The sequence below is a fragment of the Panicum hallii genome, chromosome 6 (genome assembly GCF_002211085.1).
Source record: "Panicum hallii strain FIL2 chromosome 6, PHallii_v3.1, whole genome shotgun sequence".
NCBI classification, from domain to species: domain Eukaryota; kingdom Viridiplantae; phylum Streptophyta; class Magnoliopsida; order Poales; family Poaceae; genus Panicum; species Panicum hallii.
Window position 1 is genome coordinate 1,722,064 of NC_038047.1, and position 21,100 is coordinate 1,743,163.

At 48.7% G+C, this 21,100-nt stretch overlaps 3 protein-coding genes and 1 long non-coding RNA gene across 8 annotated transcripts; 3 read left to right on the forward strand and 1 right to left on the reverse strand.

Moving 5' to 3' along the window:
* Positions 1 to 697: 697 nt before the first annotated feature.
* On the forward strand, positions 698 to 6,142 carry LOC112896841 (WD repeat-containing protein 26 homolog). Of its 2 annotated transcripts, none has more exons than XM_025964966.1 (5): positions 698 to 908; positions 1,920 to 2,817; positions 3,327 to 3,428; positions 4,157 to 4,786; positions 5,587 to 6,142. In XM_025964966.1, the coding sequence occupies exons 2-5, from the start codon at positions 2,023 to 2,025 to the stop codon at positions 5,857 to 5,859; spliced, it is 1,800 nt and encodes a 599-aa protein (XP_025820751.1). In that variant the 5' UTR covers positions 698 to 908; positions 1,920 to 2,022; the 3' UTR covers positions 5,860 to 6,142. The 2 variants fall into 2 exon arrangements, with proteins under 2 accessions (XP_025820751.1, XP_025820752.1); XM_025964967.1 differs by lacking the exon at positions 698 to 908 and adding an exon at positions 993 to 1,016.
* An 804-nt stretch (positions 6,143 to 6,946) lies between these two features.
* LOC112898526 lies at positions 6,947 to 9,412 on the forward strand. 2 transcript variants are annotated; one of them, XR_003229846.1, is made up of 3 exons: positions 6,947 to 7,102; positions 8,281 to 9,245; positions 9,398 to 9,412. It is a non-coding gene; the product is annotated as an uncharacterized LOC112898526 (long non-coding RNA). The 2 variants fall into 2 exon arrangements; XR_003229847.1 differs by having other exon boundaries at positions 8,281 to 9,194.
* Positions 9,413 to 14,112: 4,700 nt separating this feature from the next.
* LOC112897163 (putative receptor protein kinase CRINKLY4) lies at positions 14,113 to 18,200 on the reverse strand. Of its 2 annotated transcripts, XM_025965384.1 has the most exons (4): positions 17,668 to 18,200; positions 17,418 to 17,523; positions 16,804 to 17,255; positions 14,113 to 16,725 (listed from the first exon to the last, which is right to left on the reverse strand). In XM_025965384.1, exons 3-4 carry the CDS (start codon positions 17,240 to 17,242, stop codon positions 14,519 to 14,521), a joined length of 2,646 nt encoding a protein of 881 aa, XP_025821169.1. In that variant the 5' UTR covers positions 17,243 to 17,255; positions 17,418 to 17,523; positions 17,668 to 18,200; the 3' UTR covers positions 14,113 to 14,518. The 2 variants fall into 2 exon arrangements, with proteins under 2 accessions (XP_025821169.1, XP_025821168.1); XM_025965383.1 differs by having other exon boundaries at positions 14,113 to 17,255; positions 17,668 to 18,199.
* Positions 18,201 to 18,665: 465 nt separating this feature from the next.
* On the forward strand, positions 18,666 to 20,994 carry LOC112897331. 2 transcript variants are annotated; one of them, XM_025965608.1, is made up of 4 exons: positions 18,666 to 18,932; positions 20,081 to 20,257; positions 20,331 to 20,381; positions 20,700 to 20,994. In XM_025965608.1, the coding sequence occupies exons 1-3, from the start codon at positions 18,680 to 18,682 to the stop codon at positions 20,366 to 20,368; spliced, it is 468 nt and encodes a 155-aa protein (XP_025821393.1). In that variant the 5' UTR covers positions 18,666 to 18,679; the 3' UTR covers positions 20,369 to 20,381; positions 20,700 to 20,994. The 2 variants fall into 2 exon arrangements, with proteins under 2 accessions (XP_025821393.1, XP_025821394.1); XM_025965609.1 differs by having other exon boundaries at positions 20,081 to 20,245.
* The last annotated feature ends 106 nt before the right edge of the window (positions 20,995 to 21,100 follow it).

Genomic DNA, 21,100 nt, shown 5'->3' on the forward strand with positions numbered 1-21,100 from the left:
CAGGCGGTTGAGGAGAGGGGGAGGGGAGCGTTGCCGGTGACAGAGGAGAGGGGGAGCGGCGCCGGCGGTGTAGTAAATGTGAGGGGCAGCGGCGGCCGGCGACGGAGGGGAGGAGCTCCGAGCGTGAGACGGGTGGCGGCGGAGAGAGAGGCGGGCGTCGGAGACGGAGAGCGTGAGAGTGAGAGGCACGTGGCGCCGAGGGGAAGGATAAGTAAGGAGTCTGACTGCTATGGTTTTTTCTTTATTTATTTGGGGCGGAGGGTAACGGGTCCTTGGCGGGCCAACTCTTCTAACCGTGTCGGGCTCGTGCTGCCCGGCGTGCTAGGGTAGCAGCCCACTCCCGGCACGAGCTAGTGGGCCGGCCAGCACGGGCATAGAGGCCATCATGCCGAGCTATGCTCGTGTCGGGCCCAAACTACGTGCTTATTGTCGGGCTGGGGCCACGGGCCATCTGGACATCTATGCTTAGAAGACCCTTGCCCAAACAAGAAACGCCATCAACAGAGCAAAGAGATCAGAGAGAGAGAAGCTGTGAAGAGTGCGAAGAATTGGAGGGGGAGAGAGAGATCCACAAGGTACTCCCTCTTCTCTCTCTAGTCTACCCATTGTTTCTCTCTCCTGGTGCTGTGCCGGTGTGTCCCTCTCTGCATTCCCTCCTGCCCTTTTCTATTCAGTCGGTTCCCCTCTCCCCCAAGCCAAACACCACCACCCCTCCCCCCTCCCCACCTCCTTCTCTCTCCTCGCCTCCACTCCCCCTCGCCGCTTTCCCCACCCAATCCGCCCGCCGGGCCGCCTCCTCACCGCTGGGGCGGGCGATTCCCCGGAGATTCCGCGCGATTCGGCGCGGATTCGGGGCTCCTCTCGGCGTTTCCCGGCGAATCGGCGGGGATCGGGCTCCCGGGCTGGAGGTCAGGCCCCCCTCTGATCGCTAACCCTCGCTGCTTGGTGCCCGCCCCGTGGGGTGTGGGTTTGGGCGCCTGCGCGCGCCGGTTACCTGTCGCGGGCGGCGCGTCTAGGTGCGGTGAACGGATGAACTTGCTTGAGAACTGGGTGCTGGGTGGGTGGGATTCGATGATCGGTTCGCGTCAGGGCGGCGTATGTTGAGTTGTGGGATGCGGCGGAGTAGGTTGCGGAGGGGTGCGAGCGGGGCGCTAGCTCATGGTGGTTAATTAAGCAGTAACTAACTAATAATTGCAGGAGTAGATTGCAGACGGGAATCTACCTGTTGGCGTTAATGACTCTGTTCTTATCCATTTGGTATGATTTTTTGGTTAGGAAGGGGGATGCCTGCTCTGTGTGCGGGGAACGTTTGGGGTGGAAGGAATGCTGTGTGGAAAAGTAGCATTGCGAGGGCAAGAGGATTGCTGATGTTGCGTGGCAGTAGAGGTTGTGTGCCTCATCTTGTACTGATATGGACAAAAATAGGAGTGAGTGGTATACTGGTATGCTAGAGAACTTTTGGATCAGCCAAACATGTGACTGACTCTAGCAGTGTACTTGTTGTATGGACTGACTGCAACTTATGCATATACATATGTCGAATGTGCTTGCGGCGACTTTACCCTCTGAAGGCGTTGCAAGTAGAATTGGTGGAGAGCTTTTGGCTCCTCTGAAGGTTGACTGATACTGTTTGGTATATAAATTATTCAGTATGCACATTCCTTTTAGTATGTTGTACTGGAGTAAAGCAGGTCATCTTGACAATTTTCTGTTCAAGTAGTAGCGAGTAATCTTTGTTGCTGTTGTTGGTTGGGCGGATGGTCTTTGTCGTGTGGTATGTATTATGTCCAACAGGATTGGTTTGTCACTTTGTTCTCACGGCAATGTGTTCCTTGCATTACTGTACTAAGGCTGAGCTAGAATCTTGACCTTCTTTGATGATTCATGACTCACACTTTTTAATTGCTGCTTCTCTGCAGAAATCTCCATCTGTTTTAGTAACTCTTTGGAACATTTTACTTGGAGCTTGAATAACATCACCTTCCCTGAAGTGAAAAATATATGGGCTGATTTTGGCATTTCATGGGAGGTTTTGAAGATGATGAACCACCCTCAAAACGCGCAAGAGCATCCTCAGTAGAATCTGCAAGTTTGCCAGATTGTTTCTCGTTTTCGAAGTCTGCCAATCCTTTGGGAAGTACAATGGCTAGACCTTTGCCTTCCCAAGGGAAAGAAGTTATGGTTGGTTCTAAGGGTGTTATTAAGAAGGAGGAGTTTGTCAGGATAATTACAAAAACTCTGTATAGTCTTGGATATGAAAAAAGCGGAGCAGTTCTGGAGGAAGAATCAGGGATAACTTTGCATAATCCTATGGTGAATCTTTTCAGAGAGCAAGTGATTGATGGGAAATGGGATAATGCAGTGGTTACGTTGAATAAGATCGGCCTCCTGGATGAGAACATTGTGAAATCTGCTGCATTTTTGATATTGGAACAAAAATTCTTTGAACTTCTGAGAAACGACAATGTCATGGGTGCTATGAAGACTTTACGAAGTGAAATCACACCCCTTGGTGTTAATAGGAAAAGAGTGCACGAACTATCAAGTTGTATGATTTCTTGTTCTCCACAACAGTTGTTCCTTGGTTTCTCAAAGCTTGGCATTGATTCTTCTACTTCACGGTCAAAGCTCCTAGAGGAATTGGAAAAGGTGCTTCCTCCAAATGTTATGGTACCAGAGAGGAGGTTAGAGAATTTAGTTGAGCAAGCACTTACTGTGCAACGAGATGCTTGCTATTTCCATAATTCTATAGATGGGTTGTCACTCTACATTGATCATCACTGTGGAAAAGATCAGATACCATCTCGCGCACTACAGGTAAAAAACTAATGCTAGTGCCTGCTTCAGTGTTTGCTTGGAGCACTAGTTTTCCTACATAAGCACCAGTGCTGTGTCTGCTACTCAACCGCTCATGTACTGTCTTGATTCGTCATTTGTACATTATTTTAAACACCGCTCGATGGTTCTTTTTGTTCTGTATAATTGTATTTCACTGCCATCATCTATATTTTGGACTATTAAGTATGGCAATGAGAATGCAATGGAACTTCCAACTTTGATGTTGAGTTTGTAAATTTGAAGGCATGATCAAGCTTTATAGCATAAAAACCTTAAGCTTTCTTCTAGCTTGCTCCATCATGTCAAGGAACCGATCTTTCCCTCCGAGTAAAACATAAATAGAAACATGCAGCTCACATTGTGTCATACTTTATTTTTGGTTGAAACTGACTTTGAAGTTAGATAATTTGATTATCAAGATTAATCTCTTCTACTAGCTGCATATACTAATGTTTGATGGTTCTAATCAAAGTAAAATTTTGTTGCAGGTTTTGCGTGCGCATCGTGATGAGGTGTGGTTTATCCAATTTTCAAACAATGGAAAGTATTTAGCCTCAGCATCAAATGATAAATCCGCAATGATATGGGAGGTAAACTTGGGAATCTATTCTTCTAACGTCTTCTATTCTCATGATCTGTGTAGAAACTCGGTGGCCTATTCCTTAGTTTCTTATTTTACACCTCACACTAAGAACTGAATTTGTCCATTCTTACTAATGCGTTTCACTTCCTGCTCTTTATGTCTTTACAAAGGTTGATTTTCGAATCCTTGATTATTTTCGAGAAGAAGACAGAAGCTTGCCATTTCATATGAGCTTTTTCCTCGAAACCTACTACTTACATCCTGTTAGCTTCTATGTTTGCCAAGTTATTGTTGATCATGAAAGCGTGCGTCCCCATCTGTTCTCCTGTTACATTACATATCTTACAATCACACAAAGTAGTGGATCTGGGTGTTGTTGTGTTTTTTTTATGGTTGAGGGATTTATGTTAGTTACAAAATTTTGGACCATTCTTTTTAGATATAGGATTTTCAGCATGTCATCTTCAAAGGTCAGCTCCCTTAGTATACCACATGCTACAGATCATTAAACTACTTATGGATTGAAAAGGGTGTTTTTATTTTGTGTGCGTGTTGAGGGGTGGGGGGATAGCCTTTTCCAATAGGTAGAAAAACTAATTTCTCACTGATAGAGGAGCTGTACTTTAATTTTGTACTTAAGAGTCTGTTTTGTCTTGTGTTGTGATCTGGTGTGAAGTTTCCTTTCCCCTTTTTTTTTCAGTTATCTTTTCATGCAGTAATCTTTACATTTCGTAGGTCGATGAAGATGGAGAGCTATTACTGAAGCACACATTGAATGGTCATGAGAAGTCAGTGATGATGGTTGCATGGAGCCCTGATGATTGTCAGCTTCTCACATGTGGAGTGGAAGAAACCATCCGGCGCTGGGATGTTGAATCTGGCAAATGTCTTCATGTTTATGAAAAACCTGGCATTGGTTTTATATCATGTGCTTGGTTTCCAGATGGAAAGCAAATATTGTCTGGTCTAACTGATCAACACTTCTGCATTTGGGATTTAGATGGTAAGGAAGTAGATTGCTGGAAAGGGCAGAGATCAACAAAAACGCCTGATTTTGTTGTAGGAAAAGATGGAAAGCTTATAATAAGCATGAATGGGGAGAAAACAATTCTTCTATTTGATAGGGAGACAAAGCAGGAGAGGCTAATTGAAGAGGATCATACAATTACTTCATTTTCTCTATCGGAAGATGGCGATTGCTTGCTTGTAAATCTCGTAAATGAGGTGATTCATTTGTGGAACATACGAAATGGTCCAATTCGAGTCAATCGGTACAGTGGCCATAAGCGCAACCGGTTTGTGATAAGGTCTTGTTTTGGCGGGTCTGAGCAGGCTTTCATTGCTAGTGGGAGTGAAGATTCACAGGTATGATGATTGCCTTGTGACCACCTATGGCTATAGAACTCATATATTGTGGGTGCACTTAAAATTTGTTGTCTTTGTGTTCCATTTCTATTATTTGCGCTACTCCCAGACAAATGCCATTTTAGAAAATTATATTTGTCATCTGATGAGTCCAATCTAATTGAAAATGTGGAGAATATATTTGTCATTTTAACCATCATCAATGCATCACGTTATTCTTTTGTATATGACAAAACATTCAAACATCATGAGATCTAGAAATCTTTAGTTAACTCATATGCTGTTGCAATTGCTAATTGGCACTTCTGTCTAGCCTATTCTTCAGATCTATTATAATTTAATAGGCATGCACATGTCAGTTTCCATAAGTTTTCTTCTATACATTCAGTATGCGGCACATTCGTTCTCATTTGTACCATATGTCTCATGACTTGAATCATGCTGCTATTTTATTTTTAGGATAGCAGATACCATTATGAATGTTAGAGATATGCTGGAATTATCTGTTTCTTTCGATTGATATGCCTTTTCTGATGAACTATTACTTTAATGGGTATAATGGAGGCATGTAGTGGTGGCATCCATCCTTCTGGTTGGCAGTAGAAATTATGCTGCCTTGCATTACAGTTGAAAAAATAAAAAATTGTTAGATCTCTTAAAAGTTGTAGTGGAAAACAGAAAGACCTGGCCTTTGCAATGTCTAGCAGTTGGTTGGTCCAGCTACGCAGTTCATTGCATGTTTTCTCTTAGCCAGCAAGTGGCCCTGAAGTAATATTGTGCAAAACCTGTTATATTTTCAGGTCTACATATGGCATAGAGCCACCGGGGATCTCATCGAGACTCTGGCTGGTCACTCGGGCACAGTCAACTGTGTAAGCTGGAATCCTGCAAATCCCCACATGCTCGCATCGGCGAGCGACGATCACACCATTCGTATATGGGGGGCAAAGAAGGCCGGTCTGAAGCGCAAGGATGTCGGGAGCAGCAGCTGCAGCAGCAATGGGATCCACGCGAATGGCAACACCCATGGCAACGGTTTCATTCACCAGTGCAATGGGAACAGCACCAAATGATACTCGCCAAGGCAATGTATCCCCATGGATGGTTGACTGGCATCTGTAAATCCCCCTTTCCTTTACTTTGCTCCAGGAAGAAGAATCGCGGCCTCCATAGTAAAGAAAACGGAAGAAAAAAACCAAAAAAAAAAACAAAGCTGCAGCACAAAGTGTGGGGAAACCAGCTGGGTTTCGGGCGCCATCTTTCCCTTGTTCCATCATGACTGTTGTCACATTTATTTCTTAATTCAAGCTGGGATAGAATTATGATATTAATTTGCATCTTCGATCTCTTGATTTACCCTCTGATTGATTCTGAGTGCCTTTCGGTGATGACGATGGTTAATTCCTCCTATTCCCAACTATCAAAGAAAAGAAAATCCTCTTATTGCGTACAGAACAAGTGGACTTTTGCCTTGAGAAGAGACATGTTGGCATTGGATGTTCGGTCGTCCAAGGAATGGGACACAACATCTGATCATAACTTTGCGTTCAATCCGTTTATTTGGTTTGGGGGATTAAATGGTTTGTTTGATCACCATGCCTTTTCTAGTAACCACGTATAGTGTAAATGGTGTAAAATGATAATTGAGAACTAAACAACTCATTACTGTTCTGGCACCTAATGTTGTGTCGTACGTACATATATGTACCCGAAAGGCAAAAGAGTTGAATCCGCAGCTGCAAAAAGAGCAACAGATGTAGAGAATTGGCAAGAAAACAGTCGAAGAGAAACATCCTAGGGAAAATGATGAAATCCTTGCGCTAGTGGAGAAACAAATTCCATTTTACTAAGCTAATTTTAAGTCATTACAGTTATATAGGCTGGCAGGTCTGGAAGGGATCGCCGCAAAGAATTTTGAAAGATTGGATTAGGTTCGATGTACCCCATTTTGCTAAAAAATAACTAGTACTGGATCATAAAAATTGGAAAAATTCTGAAACAATATTGTTAGACAACAGTAACAGCTATGTTTTACGAGACGGTAATATCTTCTTCTGAGAGTACAGTAATAATCCAGCAGCTCTATGGCCTTGGGCTCATGTTTGCTTCCCCTTCGCGGGAACCCGGCCCACCTAAGGCCCAAGCCCACGTCGTTGATCACTCCTAGGGTTCCGCTTCCCTCTCCACCTATATATACCTTCAGCCGCCGCCGCTCTCTCATTCCCCTCTCCCCATCGCAACCCCGCCGCCGCCGCCGACGCCGCAGGAGGAGACGCGCCAAGGAGAGTCCGCGAGGAGGCGACCATGAGGGCCAAGGTATCCTCCATCCTCCTCTTCACCCATCCTCCGTCGCGTAGATCCTTGTGCCGTAGCAGCTCCTTGCCACGGGTAGTGCTCCGCTCGGTTCGTGCTTTGTGCTGGGGCTGTGATTACAAAGAGAGAGGCTCGAGTGGCGTAATTCTGGGGGAGAGGCCCTTGCCGGGCCGGCGGATCGCGCCGTGCGCGCGTGCTCCCCTCGCCGCGGCGGCAGGACGGGCGGTCTGGGATAGATAGCATGGGACGCGGGGTGCCGCCTGTTTGCTTTAACATGAGCCGAGCCGAGCCGAGCTGAGATCGATCTGTCGCGCGGGCTTGGTATCCCGTGCTCCATGGTCCCGGTCCGCGTCGTGCCGCTGCGGTCTGGAGGTGTGGCGCGCGCGTATGGTGTACGCCGCCTGGTAGTGCTCTTCCCCTGCCACGGTGAAGGTTTCTTTATCGCATACACTTGATATGAGCCCCGTGGATCGTGGTATTCTGCTTGGTGCAGTTTAGTTAAGAAATATACTTCTAGATTAGCAGCATCTGATGATAAGTTTTGATCTTTCAATGTTGGGTATGTCAAAGGACTTGGTCCGTTGTTAATTTGCTTGCATAGTAGTGGATCTGAAACTGGAATTATGTTGTTGTCTTCCTACAGTATGTTTATGTGTAGTGTGCAACACTTGTTGCTCTTTTCCAGTGGCATATGAACTAGGGTCTTGCAGCCTGTTGATGTAAAACTTCTGTCAAATTATGTTAATGTTTCATTCCTGTGTTAATTATGCTGCATAGATTAAGCTTCTAGTGTGCATGAAGCATTAGTCAAGCTTTCACCTGGAGCTACTTCTGAGCCTGTTACTGTACTTACCACCCTAATGATGATTGATTTGCTGTTTACCTTCACCCACTTTGATTTGTTAGCTTCTTCCACTTCGTTAGTCACCTAGTGCCACAAGCATGGAGCATATAACATTAACTGGCAGCTAGGCCCATGTGGGTAGTTTTCCAAATTTTCTATTTCACAAAGCAAACACTTTCAAATTACTTTGAATATTATTGTTAAAAGACTTGCTTCCTGTGTATGAATAATACTTTTCTTGCATTCTTTTGCCCATTACTTTGATGTATTGTTTCCTCTGCTGTGCATGCAATTAGTTCCTGATAAAGCTAATGCTCTTATGTGTACCAACCTTCAGTGGAAGAAGAAGCGCATGAGGAGGCTGAAGAGGAAGCGCCGAAAGATGAGGCAGAGATCTAAGTAAGCTGATAGAGATGGATGGTTGTGGTGATGGCATGACTGTATGCATATCTTCGGATGCGATAGCCTCATGGAGAGATGTCTAATAGGAATGGCGTCACTGTTCATCATCTGTTGAATGGCTTGTCTTGGGAACCTGCGGTTCAGTATGCCTGTTATCGTCATTCTAGTTCTATCAAGAGTTTTGCACTGAGATAAATGAGTCGTTTTGTGGACCTGTTATGGAGCTTTGTTTGCTGCTAATATCTACCTACCTATTAAGTAATTCCCGTGGTGCTCAATTTGTGATTTTCTTGCATCTGTGTTTTAATGGTCCTCTGGATGCTGCTGCTGGCTCGAGCTCTGTGGTTGATTGCTGTGGATTGAAGTCACTGCAACAGAGGCTTCAGTGTGCTCTAGTCTTGTGATGTTTGTCTGCACAACATTTAGTGCTATTAATCTTTATCTTTGTTATGAGCTATGTTTGGATGATGCACTGCTCGACTGGAGCATCATAATGCTTGAGATGGCCGTCAAGCTGACCGCCAGCGGGACCAAGAGATTCGGGGACATGAGCATGTCCAAACGCCGGGGGGGCCTCGGCATCTTCGGCGAGCTCTCCCTGGCGCCAGTGGTCCTGAATGACCTGACCGCCATCAGAGCCACAGATTAACCGGAGCTGTCGCGGCGCCGCGAGCGCCGCAGGCAGCCGCCGGCTGTAGAGAGCCGTGAGGGAGGAGCGGGTGGGGGCGATCTATCAGAGGCGGCGGCGTGAGCGTGGCGAGCCAGCTGGTCGACGGAGGGAGGTGGCCGCGTGAGCACCGGAGAGGCGAGACGATGGGGGCGCCACGGCGAGGTCGAGGCCGGAGCCCGGTGCGGAGGCGGACGGAACTTTTACAATTTACCCCCTAAATGTGCAAATAGGTCCCTAGATCGGATCGAGTTTATTAATTGCGATCCGAATATATGCAAATACACCTCTGATTCGGATCGCGATTATTAATCGCGATCCGAATATATGCAAATACCTCCCTATTGTTTACGAATAACCCCCTGTTCGCACCTGCGGCTGACAGACGGCGGCGGAGGACCGGCGACGAGGAGGCGCTGACCCTGTAACGTCGAACCCGGAGGGTGAGGTCTCCATAGCACGGAGACGAACTGCGGCGGCGGTAACAGCGGCCGGAGCGAAGAAGAACTCGACGCGGCTGCAGGGGAGCGGCGCTCTCTCCAGGCCATAGCCCCGGCGTCCGGCGATTGAGTGTCAGGGGGACTCGGCGAGCGGCCAGATACGCGAAGATGATGAGATGCTCTGCGGTCTCCGCAGTGGCGGAAGACGGACCTGCAGTGTAGACGACGAACGGCCGACGGCGAGAAGGTCGGTGGTGCATCGCTTGAAAAGAAGTTTTAAGCTTGGACATTGTATAGCTAAAACAGCCCGTCGTTTCAGTTGCTTGATATGCTAAATCAGAAGAAATTTGTAGCAAAACTCTGTTAATTTTGCAAATCCGCCCGTCGTTTCAGTTGCTTGATATGCTAAATCAGAAGAAATTTGTAGCAAAACTCTGTTAATTTTGCAAATCCTTGCCGTTTTAAAACAATGTAAAAAAATCCATTTCTGATGGCTAAGCATTATCGTCACTGAAAGTAGAAATTTTGTAGCAACTCCAGACACTCAAGTTCTGCAGCAAACATTTAGGGATGAACCAGAAAAGAGGGGGATGATGTTTTTCAAGAAGAACCCATCGTTATGCCTCTAGTTTAACTAAAAATGGCCTGTCTTCATTGTGTTAGGGAGTTAATTGGTTAGAACAAACTGTCTTTATTGTGTTGTAAACAGCATCCTAAACAGGTCATGGAAACTGGCAGCAGCCCTTCCAGAGGCAGACCTCTGAGAATCACATCTCACCTGTTTCTGAAAAGAAGACTGGGCCTGAAATGAACCGGATTCCCGAATCGAGGAATCCGACTCCCTGTAACGTCGTGATAGTCCCTGGATCAAGCGCTATCATATACAGAACTCATTTCAGACATAATATCACAGTCATACTCATTAAGAGGTCAATCACGGGTTTAATTATTACATAAATCCAGAGGATGTATAGTACGGAATTTATTACAAGCCTCTCGGCTAAATCGAACAAGCAGAAGGCGCATAGCGGTAGCTAGGTCTTCGGCCGTCCTCCATCTTCGGGATCCATCTCCACAGGCGACTTGAGCGTAGCTCGGGCCTCAATCGTACCATCCGTCGTCGTTGGGGTCGAATTCCGGGTCGGATCCTGCATCGTACCAGGCTATCCCCAAGGAATGGGATAGGTTCACGTCACCATCTGTATGCAAGCTTTATTGTGGACTACTCTACGGGTATACAAGAGTTCAAGGAGTAAAGCTGAGGTTTCCCTATGCATGCATTATATATATATAAGAATACACATCTCCTTTCTCTTCCGACTCGGGCTCTTCCGGCATTCCGGACTCCCGGTCACACACACCTTCCAAAGCCACCCAGTCGATGCGAGGACTCCCTCTCCTCGCATCTCAACTGCCCCCTGGCAGGACAAAATTCTAGGGGGAGGTAGAAATCATGAGTAACACTATCTAATAAGAGCAACAGAGGAGTAGGGATGTCCATAACCGAGGACGCGGCTATACGTATAGTTTTCACCCTGCAGGGGTTGTACACCTGGACCCACTCGAATCGACACTAGCCGGAGATCAGCCGACTAGTATACGAAACACCGGTCTACAGAAACGGAAACAGGAGCCACGGCACCATCCGGCTTTCCCGGGTCTTGGGCGCATCCTCCCGCGAGAGGTCGCCCCGGAACTGTGAAGCCTCCCATGCGTCTCGGGGAACGTGAGGTCAGCACCTCCTTCCCCCTGCACCGATACTTGATCCTCCTACCGGCTTGGTACCGCGCTTGCTAAGTCCGGACCGGGCCCACCCTCATAATGGGTAAGTGGTGTGCACGCTTACAAAGTCCCACAAGTCATAGTTACTCTCACCCGGTCCTTATCTGCCGGAGCGGGCATCTCCGTCAATAGCGTATCCACCACGGTGGTCCGCAACCGCACCCTTAACGGGTGCCCCAAACACCCCAAACGCGTAACAAACTGTACCCGCCACAGGTACTCCGTAGGGTGTGCCAAGATACACACCCCAAGCCCTCGATCCATGATCGAGTTAGGTTGCCCACTCCCGGCTAAACCCTATTCACCAACTCCTGAAGAGATTCACTTCACACACGCCAAGACTATCCATCCAAATCCCACACATACACATTCAAGGATTTACAAGGCGTATCATATAATAAACGAGTAAGATAGGTTGGCAAGGAGTAGGGTACATAAAAGAGGCCATGCAGGTTTATCTCGATACATATATACATATATATATACACATACAGCGGTAGCATATCTATAAGCAAATGTCTAATAGGAATTCAAATCGTAGATGGGCGTGAACCTGGCGTCTCCTCGAAGTCTTCCTGAGTCTCCAGGTAGTCCGGGTCGTCGGTCAGCTCCTCGCGGACGGGTCCTATTCGTAAATACGAGTAAGAGTAGGGACCAAAGTGCAAAAGTGCACAAAAGGTTGCAAATAAGATCCAAATCACCACAATACCTATTCTAACAGGTGGTTCATGATTTTAGAAGAATTATGAAACTGGTTTCATAATTTTCGGAGGTCCGGATAATTTATTATGAATTTTCTAAGGAAAACCTATTTCTGAAATTAATAAAAGAGTTTCAGAAAAGAAGGTCTGAAAACAGGGACACGTGGCAGCACTAGGGCGTGCCACGTGGCATGCTGACGTCAGCATGACGTCAGCATGGGGGGGTCCTGGATGATGACGTCAGCAGTGGGCCCTGCTGACGTCAGCGTTGACCGGTCAACGTTGACCGGTCAACGGTCAAGGTCGGGTCAGCGGTCATCGGGCCCCCACTGGTCAGCCTCACCCCGAGGCTGACAGGTGGGCCCCATGGGTCAGGCTGGGTAAGACAAAAGAAAAGGGTTCGGTTTTGTTATTGGGCTCAAAGGAGGTTGGGCCGGCTCGAGGCCCAGCTAAGCTCGGCTAGGCTCGCGGTGCAGCTCGGCCTGCGGCTCAGCAGGCCGGCTCGGGCAGGTGGGCTAGCTGGGCGCGCGGTCCGGCTCGGCTTGGATTTCTCGCGGGCCGGCTTCCTTTCCTCCGTGGGCTGGCGGCCTTCTCCTTCCTCTTCTCCTCTGGCTGGGCTGACTCTTCGCCTTCTCCTCTTCACGGCCCGGCGGCTTCTGGCCTCCACCTCCGCTGACAGGGCGGTCCCACTTGTCAGCCTCCGCGGGATCTAGTGCGTCGTGGCTCAGATCCGGTGTGGCAGACGAGTGTGCGTGTGTGCGCGTGGGCGTGTACGGGTGTGAGCGCCCGGAGGGTGCTCGGAGAAAGGCCCCAACGACATGGCCGCGACGCGAACGCGACGTCGCGGCCGCGTCGCGGGAGTGAATGCGCACGGCGAAGCCGTGGCGAGGCTGGGCGTGGCGTGGGTGGACGCGGCCGTGGCCTTGCGGCGCGGGTGCGCACGCACGCGCGCGGAGCCTGGCTGCCCAGGGCCGCGGCGTGGCCGTGCCGTGCGCGGGGCACCGGCATCCCGGGCCCGCGGCACGACGCGGCGGCGGCAGGGCGACGGCGGTAGCGGTGGGGATCGCGGCGCGACGGGCTCCTGCAGAAAATGGCATAGAGGCCGGAAGGGTAGGGTACCTAGGGTTGCTACGGGAGGCTCATCGGCAACGCCGGCAGCAGGGGGAAAGGGAGACGGTGGCGGCAGCGCTCACCGAGGGCTCGCTGGCGTGGGTGCGCGACGCGGTGGCGAGCTGGTGCCGGCGGGTCGGTGCGGTGCAGGACGCGCGGCGACGTCGACGTAGCCGTACGGGGCGCTGGCCTGGTGAAGCTCCGGGGCGTCGGCCTTCTCCTCCTTGCGCAGCTCCGGCTCCTCCTCCTCCTCTCTCTCTCGGGTGCGGCGGCGGAACGGGGAGAATGGCGTAGGCGGCTAGGGTTTCGGGGTGGTGGCCGAGGGGGTTCTTATGGGGCGGTCCTAGGGCTCGGGATCGGCGGCGGCTGGGGCTTTTTGGCGTCCGGGCCAGGACGCGTGGCGGCATCGCGACGCCGGAGGGAGCGCGGCTAGGGTTAGGGCTCGGCTGCGCGGGCGGCCGAGGCGGGGGAAAAGAGGAGCGCGCGCGGGCGGTTGCGGCGAGCTGTCGCGGAGCGGGGACAGGGGCGCGCGCTTGGCAGGTGACGCAAGGAGCGGGGCCGCGGCCGGGGGAGAAAAAGAGGAAAAAGGAGGCGAGCGGTTAGGAGCTCCTGTCGCGGAGCGGCGTCGCGGCGGAGGTGAGCGAGCGGGAGGAGCCCGTCAGCTGCCCCGGGCGGAAAAGGGAAGGGGAGCCGGGACGGTTCGCGAAGCTGGGCTGGGCCGGCTCGCGCGGGCTGGTTCACGCGCGTGGGGAAGAGAAAAAGGAGAAGGGGAGAAGGTGGACTGGGCCGGGGCTGCGTGGGCTGGCGGTCCACGAGGGAATCAAAGAAGGAAAACTTGGATTTGAATTTGAACATCCTTTCCAAATTCAAATCCCCCACAATGGAGTCAAACAATTTCAAAAATCCAAATCCAATAAAATGCTCAACCATTTCCAAATATGATCGTACACAAAATTTTTTTGAAATTCGTGATATTTGTTAAACAAACCCCCTAGGGGTTAACATGGTATGTTACAGGGCCAACCAACCTGTTACTGAGAATCACAAATCAAGTAACTGAAGAAACCTTCCACAATAACATATGTTTATGAAGCATTTGGCATCACAATTCGTTGCTGAAAGAGCATCGCGAACCAATGAGATGATTCGAAGGATTAAGGAAACTACACAATTTTGTAAGCGAAGGAGACAAGATAATTCATCAATTGTAGCCACCCACAGACAAATAACATCAGGGAAAGAAAAGAAAAGGCCATATGAATCTACAAAGAAATGCCCCTGGATGCTAAATTTTTCTTACATTACACTACTAATTAGCTCTTTGTTTTTAAATGGCCTGCTACTATATAGGATGTATAAACACTGTAATGCATTGCCATATAGCAACAGGGCGCAAAGTCTGAATTTAAAATGCTGCCCAGCAATGGCAGAGAGTCACTGCGTTAAATTCTGCGGTAAAATTCCTGACATTCTTCAGAAGTTGTGCTGCAGGTACAGGTTCTCCTGCGGTGAGGCCGGGCTGATCTCTTCCTCCAGCGACCGCAGTCCATCACCTATACTGCTCCCGACATTCCTACCTTCTGTGGTCGTTCGGCCAGTGATGTCAGCTTCCGATGCAGATGATTTCCTCCTCTGTGATGAGGTCACGCTAGGGAAAGTTATCCAGGATGGCGCCCTGTACTCGATCCGCTGATCCTCCCCATCGGCGAGCTCGTTCTCTGAGCAAGAGTGGTTAGAGGACATCTGTGATACCTTGTGCATCCGGTTGCTTCCGAGAACAACCTCGGTTGGTAGGATGGGCTGCTCGATGCACGGACTGCCCATCAGCAGAGCAAGAGCATGCTCCAGAGCTGTTGTCACCTTATCCATGGAAGGCCGATCTTTCCCTCGCATTCTGACACATTTGCAGGCCACAGAAGCAATCTTCTTGAGAGCCTCAAGGTCCGAGGGTGGAGATAAGACTGGATCAAGGATGGCAAAAATGTCCCCAGCTTTGATCAGTGGTACTGCCCATTCAACAATGTTCCCTTCCTCAAATTGCATGTCGATTGCTTTCCTGCCACTTAATATCTCCAAGAGAAAAACTCCGAAGCTGTAGACATCGGACTTTGTAGTCAAGTAATGGAGACGGTAGTACTCAGGATCAAGGTAGCCAAGCGTCCCTGCTGGCAGCTCAGATAGTGGGGTACCGCTATCTGCAGGACCCAATATAGATAGACCAAAGTCAGCAACACGCGCATTGTGATCCTCATCAATCAATATATTTGACGACTTGATGTCCCGGTGAATTACAGGAGGGCAAGCATAGCCATGCAAGTACTCAATTCCCCTAGCAGCCTGGACAGCAATGGTGACCCGCCTGGCCCAATTCAGTCGCCTTTTCAAGTTTGGATCGTTACCATGCAGATGCTGGTACAGAGATCCATGAGCCATGAATTCATAAACCAAGAGCCTCTCACTGCCATCCTCACAGTAACCAAGCAGGTTGAGCAAATGTGCATGGTTGAGCCTGGAGAGGAGGTCAAGTTCGTTATGGAACTCCTTTGAGCTCTTCTTCACATCTGATGCTTTTATTGCACGCTTCACGGCAACCACTGTCCCATCTCTCAATATGCCCTTGAATACACATGAAAAGCTGCCTTTGCCAACTTGTGAATCCTCTGAGAAGCCACCTGTTGCTTGCTCTAACTCTTCATAGGAGAATTCCTGAGCTCTCCTGACCTTCAAATCCTCCACATCAGGCTGGATCCTCATGTTGTCCTTCCGGAAAGAGTATGCTGTGCTCTTTGCTAGTCTCAGCTCATTATTTGAACATTGGCAATGTCGAAGTTTGTGCCGGACATATAGGCAAGTGATTACTGATACGCTGAGCACCAAGATGACGGCAAATACAATCTCTGCTACAAAGATACGCATCTGAAAAGCCATCAACTTCCTGCTCTTGGTCCGCTTCTGTGATAAGCAGAATGACATGCACTCATCTGTGACACACCTCAAGCAATCAAACTGGCAAACACGGTCAGCTGTCGCATTGCAAGGAGATGACTCAAACGAGTCTTCTGGACAATCTGTACTACAGGGCAAACAGAGTCTAGAATTTGCAGGCTTACACACCTTGCTACTGCCAACTTCACCATGGTTCACAAACTCATAGTACCCATGGCTGCATACATTAGGTACACAAATCCCAGGGGGTACCGCCATTGGTAATGCCAATGGCCCACTGTTGCCCCAGCACCTTGGCATCGCTGATGTCTCAGCAGGTACTCCACAAGTAAAGTAGTCCCCAGCCACAAGCACATACATCTTGAGCCCTTTTGGTGGTGATGTACTGTTATGAAGTGTGAAACCCCAGCAAGCTACTTGGTGATCAAGGCTCTTGATGCCACAAGCATGGAACCGCCCACCGACCACTGAGACCATCGCATCCATTGGCACTATGTTCACATCGCCATCACCAATAGCACTGGATGGTGCCACCTGCTGCATTTCCAAGCTCCTGCCCCAGCAGAACACCTGTGCATTCTCCAGCACCCCACAGACATGGTAACCGCCTGCTCCTATAGACTGGAAACGCAGATCCCTTGGTGCCAGCCCGACGACGCCACTCACTGTTTCATCACCCCAGCAGAACACTGTCCTGTTCCGCGCAAACAAGCCGCAATTGAACACCGAACCAGCTGAAATGGTCGAAACAGCTTCAGTGAGAACATGTGTGGCAGTCATATTGTATCCCCAGCAGTCGACCAATGACGCACCATCATTAGCGCCATGAATCCCATCCGCAGCCGCTCGCAGAGCGCAGAGGTGGTTGTCCCCTGCACTGAGCTCAGAGTACTTTGCGCCCTCAATCATCGGCTGTGGCACCCCGCTCTTGACATAGGAGTTGCTCCCCCAGCAGTAAGGCTGCCTTGTGTCAAGCAAAAGGCCACACACAAACCCATCCCCTGCTGTAACGCCAAGGAACGGGATGTTGGGCGGCGCACCATAAAGAACAGAGGCGTCCACACCAAAGCAGGTGACCAGGTGGGAGCCGTCGGAGCTGAGGCCACAGAACACCGGACCATCCTCCCCATAAGACACTGCAATGGATGACATAGAGCCAAGGCCGCAGGCCCAACCGGGCAGCAAGACCAGGAAGCACACGGCTAGGACCAGCACATGTCCCATTTCTTGAAACTTGGGGCAGGCGCTCATGCTGAGAAGATCCCTGCAAGAATTACAGATTTTGTTCTTTGTTAGTACCAACAGGCATCACACAAGAGTCTTATTATATTGAAAAAATCGTTTCAGGAGCAATAGGAATCAGGCGAATGAGTCTTATTGTAGATTATGAAACAAAAAGAGAAGCTTTCTCCTCAGCAGGGCATACCAGGAGCAAGAACACAGGGGTGGTGGAGTAGCTAGTCAGTCACCCTCACCGCACAGCATGGGAACAGCCGACTGATTTGTTGATTTCCCCCCTTTTTCTCTGGTACCTACCAAGCAGGAAGAAAACAACACCGACGATTAGCGTAGAGACAAGGCAACCTGAATAATGACATGCTGAACTTTACTGCTGCATTTGGCCGGCGAATCAAGAACCCAAATAGAGAGCAAGTGAGGAACCGGCTCATCCGTACCGAAATTTCGACGCGTCCCCGGACCAAGATTGCTTCAACTTCAAGCCTCCGTCCTCAGGCACGAACGAGCGTCAGTGCGGCATGAAAGCTTCCACGAAGGCCGCCCCTACTCCATGGGGGCGAGCTCGCCGCGGGGCCCTGGGGCACCGGGGACACAGCGACCCAGATCTCCTACTCCAGCGGCCCGGGACAGCCCGCGCTCGTCGCCGACGGCGGAGGGCGAGCGGGCACCATGCCCCCGGCGGCAACTGCGGCGCAGCGAGAGGGGGGCGGCGGTAGCGGAGGAGGATTGCGGAGCGGCGGCCGCGCGTGCGCAGTCTGCTCCGCGCAGTGCTGGATGAGAGTGGTGAGAGCGAGAGCGGCGGCGGCGGAGGAGTGGGGGAGGAGGGAAAGGGCGGCATTGAATGCTCCGAGGCGGCGTAGGTGGGGCGTGTCAGAGCGAATTCAATGCAATGCCACCAACGCGTATGTCTGCACTGCATGTCTGCATGTATGCCCACTGTAATTTGCTCAAAATCTTATTCAAAAAAATAATTGCTCAAAAAAATTTCAGACGAGATTCCAATTACATCATTTGGACAAGGGCCATTACTATAAGCTAAGAGCTTACCATAAAAATTCTTTTTGTGAGTTTGGACATAAAAATTGGTCAAGTAAGTGTATGGAAAATTCTAACAAAAATATTTGTAAATAGAACGTGTAAGATTTAAGTTTGAAAATATACCTGTACAAAAAGGAAACAAAAAGATCAAGGTGTCAACCTGGATTTTTGCACGCTATGGAAGGCCGGTCTCCGTGAATTTTGCTACGAGTTTCTTACGGTTTTTTTTTTAGCAAAACGAGTTTTCTTACGTGGGCGTCCAGCCGCCCGGAAGGCCAGGAAAGCCCGGGAGAGGAGGTTTCGCCGATGTGGGCCCAACTTTTGGCCCATCTGTGGCCCACTTCGCTAGCCTCCACCACACACACAGTACTCACACTACTCGAGCGAACTCGATGGGTCCACCACTCGAAAATGGACGGCGCAGATCTCCCCTCCTCGCCCTCCTCCTCCACTGCCGCCGCCGGCGACCGGCGTCCGGAGAGCGCGGGGGACGGCATCGGCGCGGAGGGCGAGCGGGCCGCGTCCCCGCCGGAGCGGTGCGAGGCGCTGGCCGCGGCGATCGCGGGGGTGCTGGGCGGCGCGCTGCGGGAGCACGAGGCGCGGGCGGTCGCCACCGCCCGGAGCCAGGACGAGGTGGCCGCCGCCGTCGACCGCCTCAACGGAGGTGGGTGAAGTCCATGCCACTCCCTCTCTCGCCTTCCCCGCCACACACCCTTCTACTCGCTCACTGCTGTCGTTTGGTGGGCGTGTTGTGGCTTAGGGTTCTGAAACTTCTGATGCATTACATTTTGCCTCATTAATAGTTTAGTTGTATTATCTTCAAAAAAAAGTTTAGTTGTAGCTTAGGTTTAATATTGATGCGAACTGAAGATCTAATTGGATTTAAATGGCGTCCCTAATGAGTTTATCTGTGTTTGCACTTTGCCACTTTGGGATCGTAACCATGCACAAGGTGAAGTCAAAATTTATAATTCGTAACCACGGAAATTAAGCTGCTGCACCATGGTCCCTCTTGTGCAATATTGCTTATGTATTGATGTGTATATGAACCTCATTTGAACCATCCTGTGTAGATTTCTTCTTCTTTATATATGGTGTATTTGGATTTGAAAAGGATTCGGAAGTAAACTTTGACCATTAATTTCTCTCCTGTTATCCTGTATATTACAAATGGTTACAAACAAAAATCAATATCCTAGTAAAATATATGTGAATGCGAATCTATTGGTACTGGTGTTGGATTGTAAATACTCATATATTTGATTAAATTGTCGGTCAAAAGCTACAAAGTTTGACTTCAAATTCTAATACATCCTAGATAAAGAGGAGGGAGTATGCTGTGAATATATGATTGCAGGAGATTTACTGACTGTACTTCTGCTGCTGTTCTTAGTTACTCTTGCTGACTTAGGCTATCGGATGCTCATTTTGTGGCTATAATGCTTCTGAGTTGCACTTAAATTAGTTGCTTTTATTTGATACTAGCCAAATCCAGTCATTGCTTGAGATCCATCGAGTTAATGAATCGATTGATCAATTTGTAAATGCTAGCAGTTAATATATGCAATCATTATAAATAATTTGAGCAACTCAGGGTTTGGACCAGTTTGCCCAAGAAACAATAGAGTTCAAGTTCATCTTTGAGCTATACTTTTACCTGACTATTCTTTGGAGTACTCTTTTTTACATTTTCTATTTTTGTTCTTCCTCCACCTATGATTCTCTTCGAATTTTTCTTATATCAATGCGCTAGACATTTTTTTGTTGAACAATATGTATGTGTCCCTGGAACTGAGCCTAATGTTTTTGCAGAACTGGACAAGCTTTTAGAGAATGCACCCTCACTGGTAATAATGCAACATTCAGCAAGAATTTCCACTATCCGCAAAAGAATTTCAGCGCTGAACATGCTACTGAAGTCCATACAGCGTCGCATTGATAACATTGATAGAATTATTTCAACTGGTTTGACAAATGGTACTGCTCATGGTAATAATGTTATCGTCTGATTCTTTGTGTGTGGATGAATCATTATGATGAACACATGGCTTTGTGTTTGCAGATCATTCATCTCCTGTACAGTTTCAAAGCCTGAAGTGAAGTTGAATTTAAGGTGCACAACTTAGTGTTTCTTCGTGTTATTGCCCATTTATCTGTGCCTGAGTCTTGATAAACCTAGACAAACAGACATCAAGTACATTGGCTTTCTAGTATTATGCCAGTACTTCTGTAGATGCAAGTCTTAGCAGATTTTTTTTTTGGCTAACACTCATGAGAAATAAAATTAAATCCATAGAGGTGAGGTTTTTCCTACTTCTGCTGGAAACAGTTAAATACTTGTAAACAGCATAAGAGCAAATCTCCTTTTCTTTTGTACACTTGCATGCTTGTTTGCTTAGTTGCATCCTTACCCCGTTGCTCTTCATTACAGGCTCTAGAAGAGGAGTTCCAGCAGTGGCCATCAATTGTCCACCATTTCTGTGTGGTAGTCATCATTCGGGTGCAGGCTGCAGATCAAAGTGAAATCATACGGGGTTGTGCATAGAAATGAGATCTCATAATTTATATTTCTACTAGAGGTGTATCATTGTAACACTCCATTTCTTTTTTTTGGAGAGAATGAAGGTGCTTTTAGCTTTTTATATTTTTCCATTGTACCTTAATATTATGGGGAAATCATATTATCATATTGTCGCAGTTGAGCAATTTGATCATTGCATTCTATTCGTGCTTCTTGAAGTTGTCAAAAACTGGAATCCACAGTGGTTTTTCCTACCAGAAATGTTGGTAGATGCCAAATGCGCCATGCACATTTTTAGATATGAAAGTTCC

What these genes read in the sequence shown, in the direction of transcription:
- LOC112896841 (XM_025964966.1), top strand. Translation starts at nt 2,023, where the DNA reads ATGGGAGGTTTTGAAGATGATGAACCACCCTCAAAACGCGCAAGAGCA. An exon ending in TACCATCTCGCGCACTACAG is followed by an intron (nt 2,818 to 3,326) that starts GTAAAAAACTAA and finishes ATTTTGTTGCAG; the next exon opens with GTTTTGCGTGCGCATCGTGA. An exon ending in GTGGGAGTGAAGATTCACAG is followed by an intron (nt 4,787 to 5,586) that starts GTATGATGATTG and finishes TTATATTTTCAG; the next exon opens with GTCTACATATGGCATAGAGC.
- LOC112897163 (XM_025965383.1), bottom strand. Translation starts at nt 17,242, where the DNA reads ATGAGCGCCTGCCCCAAGTTTCAAGAAATGGGACATGTGCTGGTCCTA.
- LOC112897331 (XM_025965608.1), top strand. Translation starts at nt 18,680, where the DNA reads ATGGACGGCGCAGATCTCCCCTCCTCGCCCTCCTCCTCCACTGCCGCC. An exon ending in CGTCGACCGCCTCAACGGAG is followed by an intron (nt 18,933 to 20,080) that starts GTGGGTGAAGTC and finishes ATGTTTTTGCAG; the next exon opens with AACTGGACAAGCTTTTAGAG. An exon ending in GACAAATGGTACTGCTCATG is followed by an intron (nt 20,258 to 20,330) that starts GTAATAATGTTA and finishes TTGTGTTTGCAG; the next exon opens with ATCATTCATCTCCTGTACAG.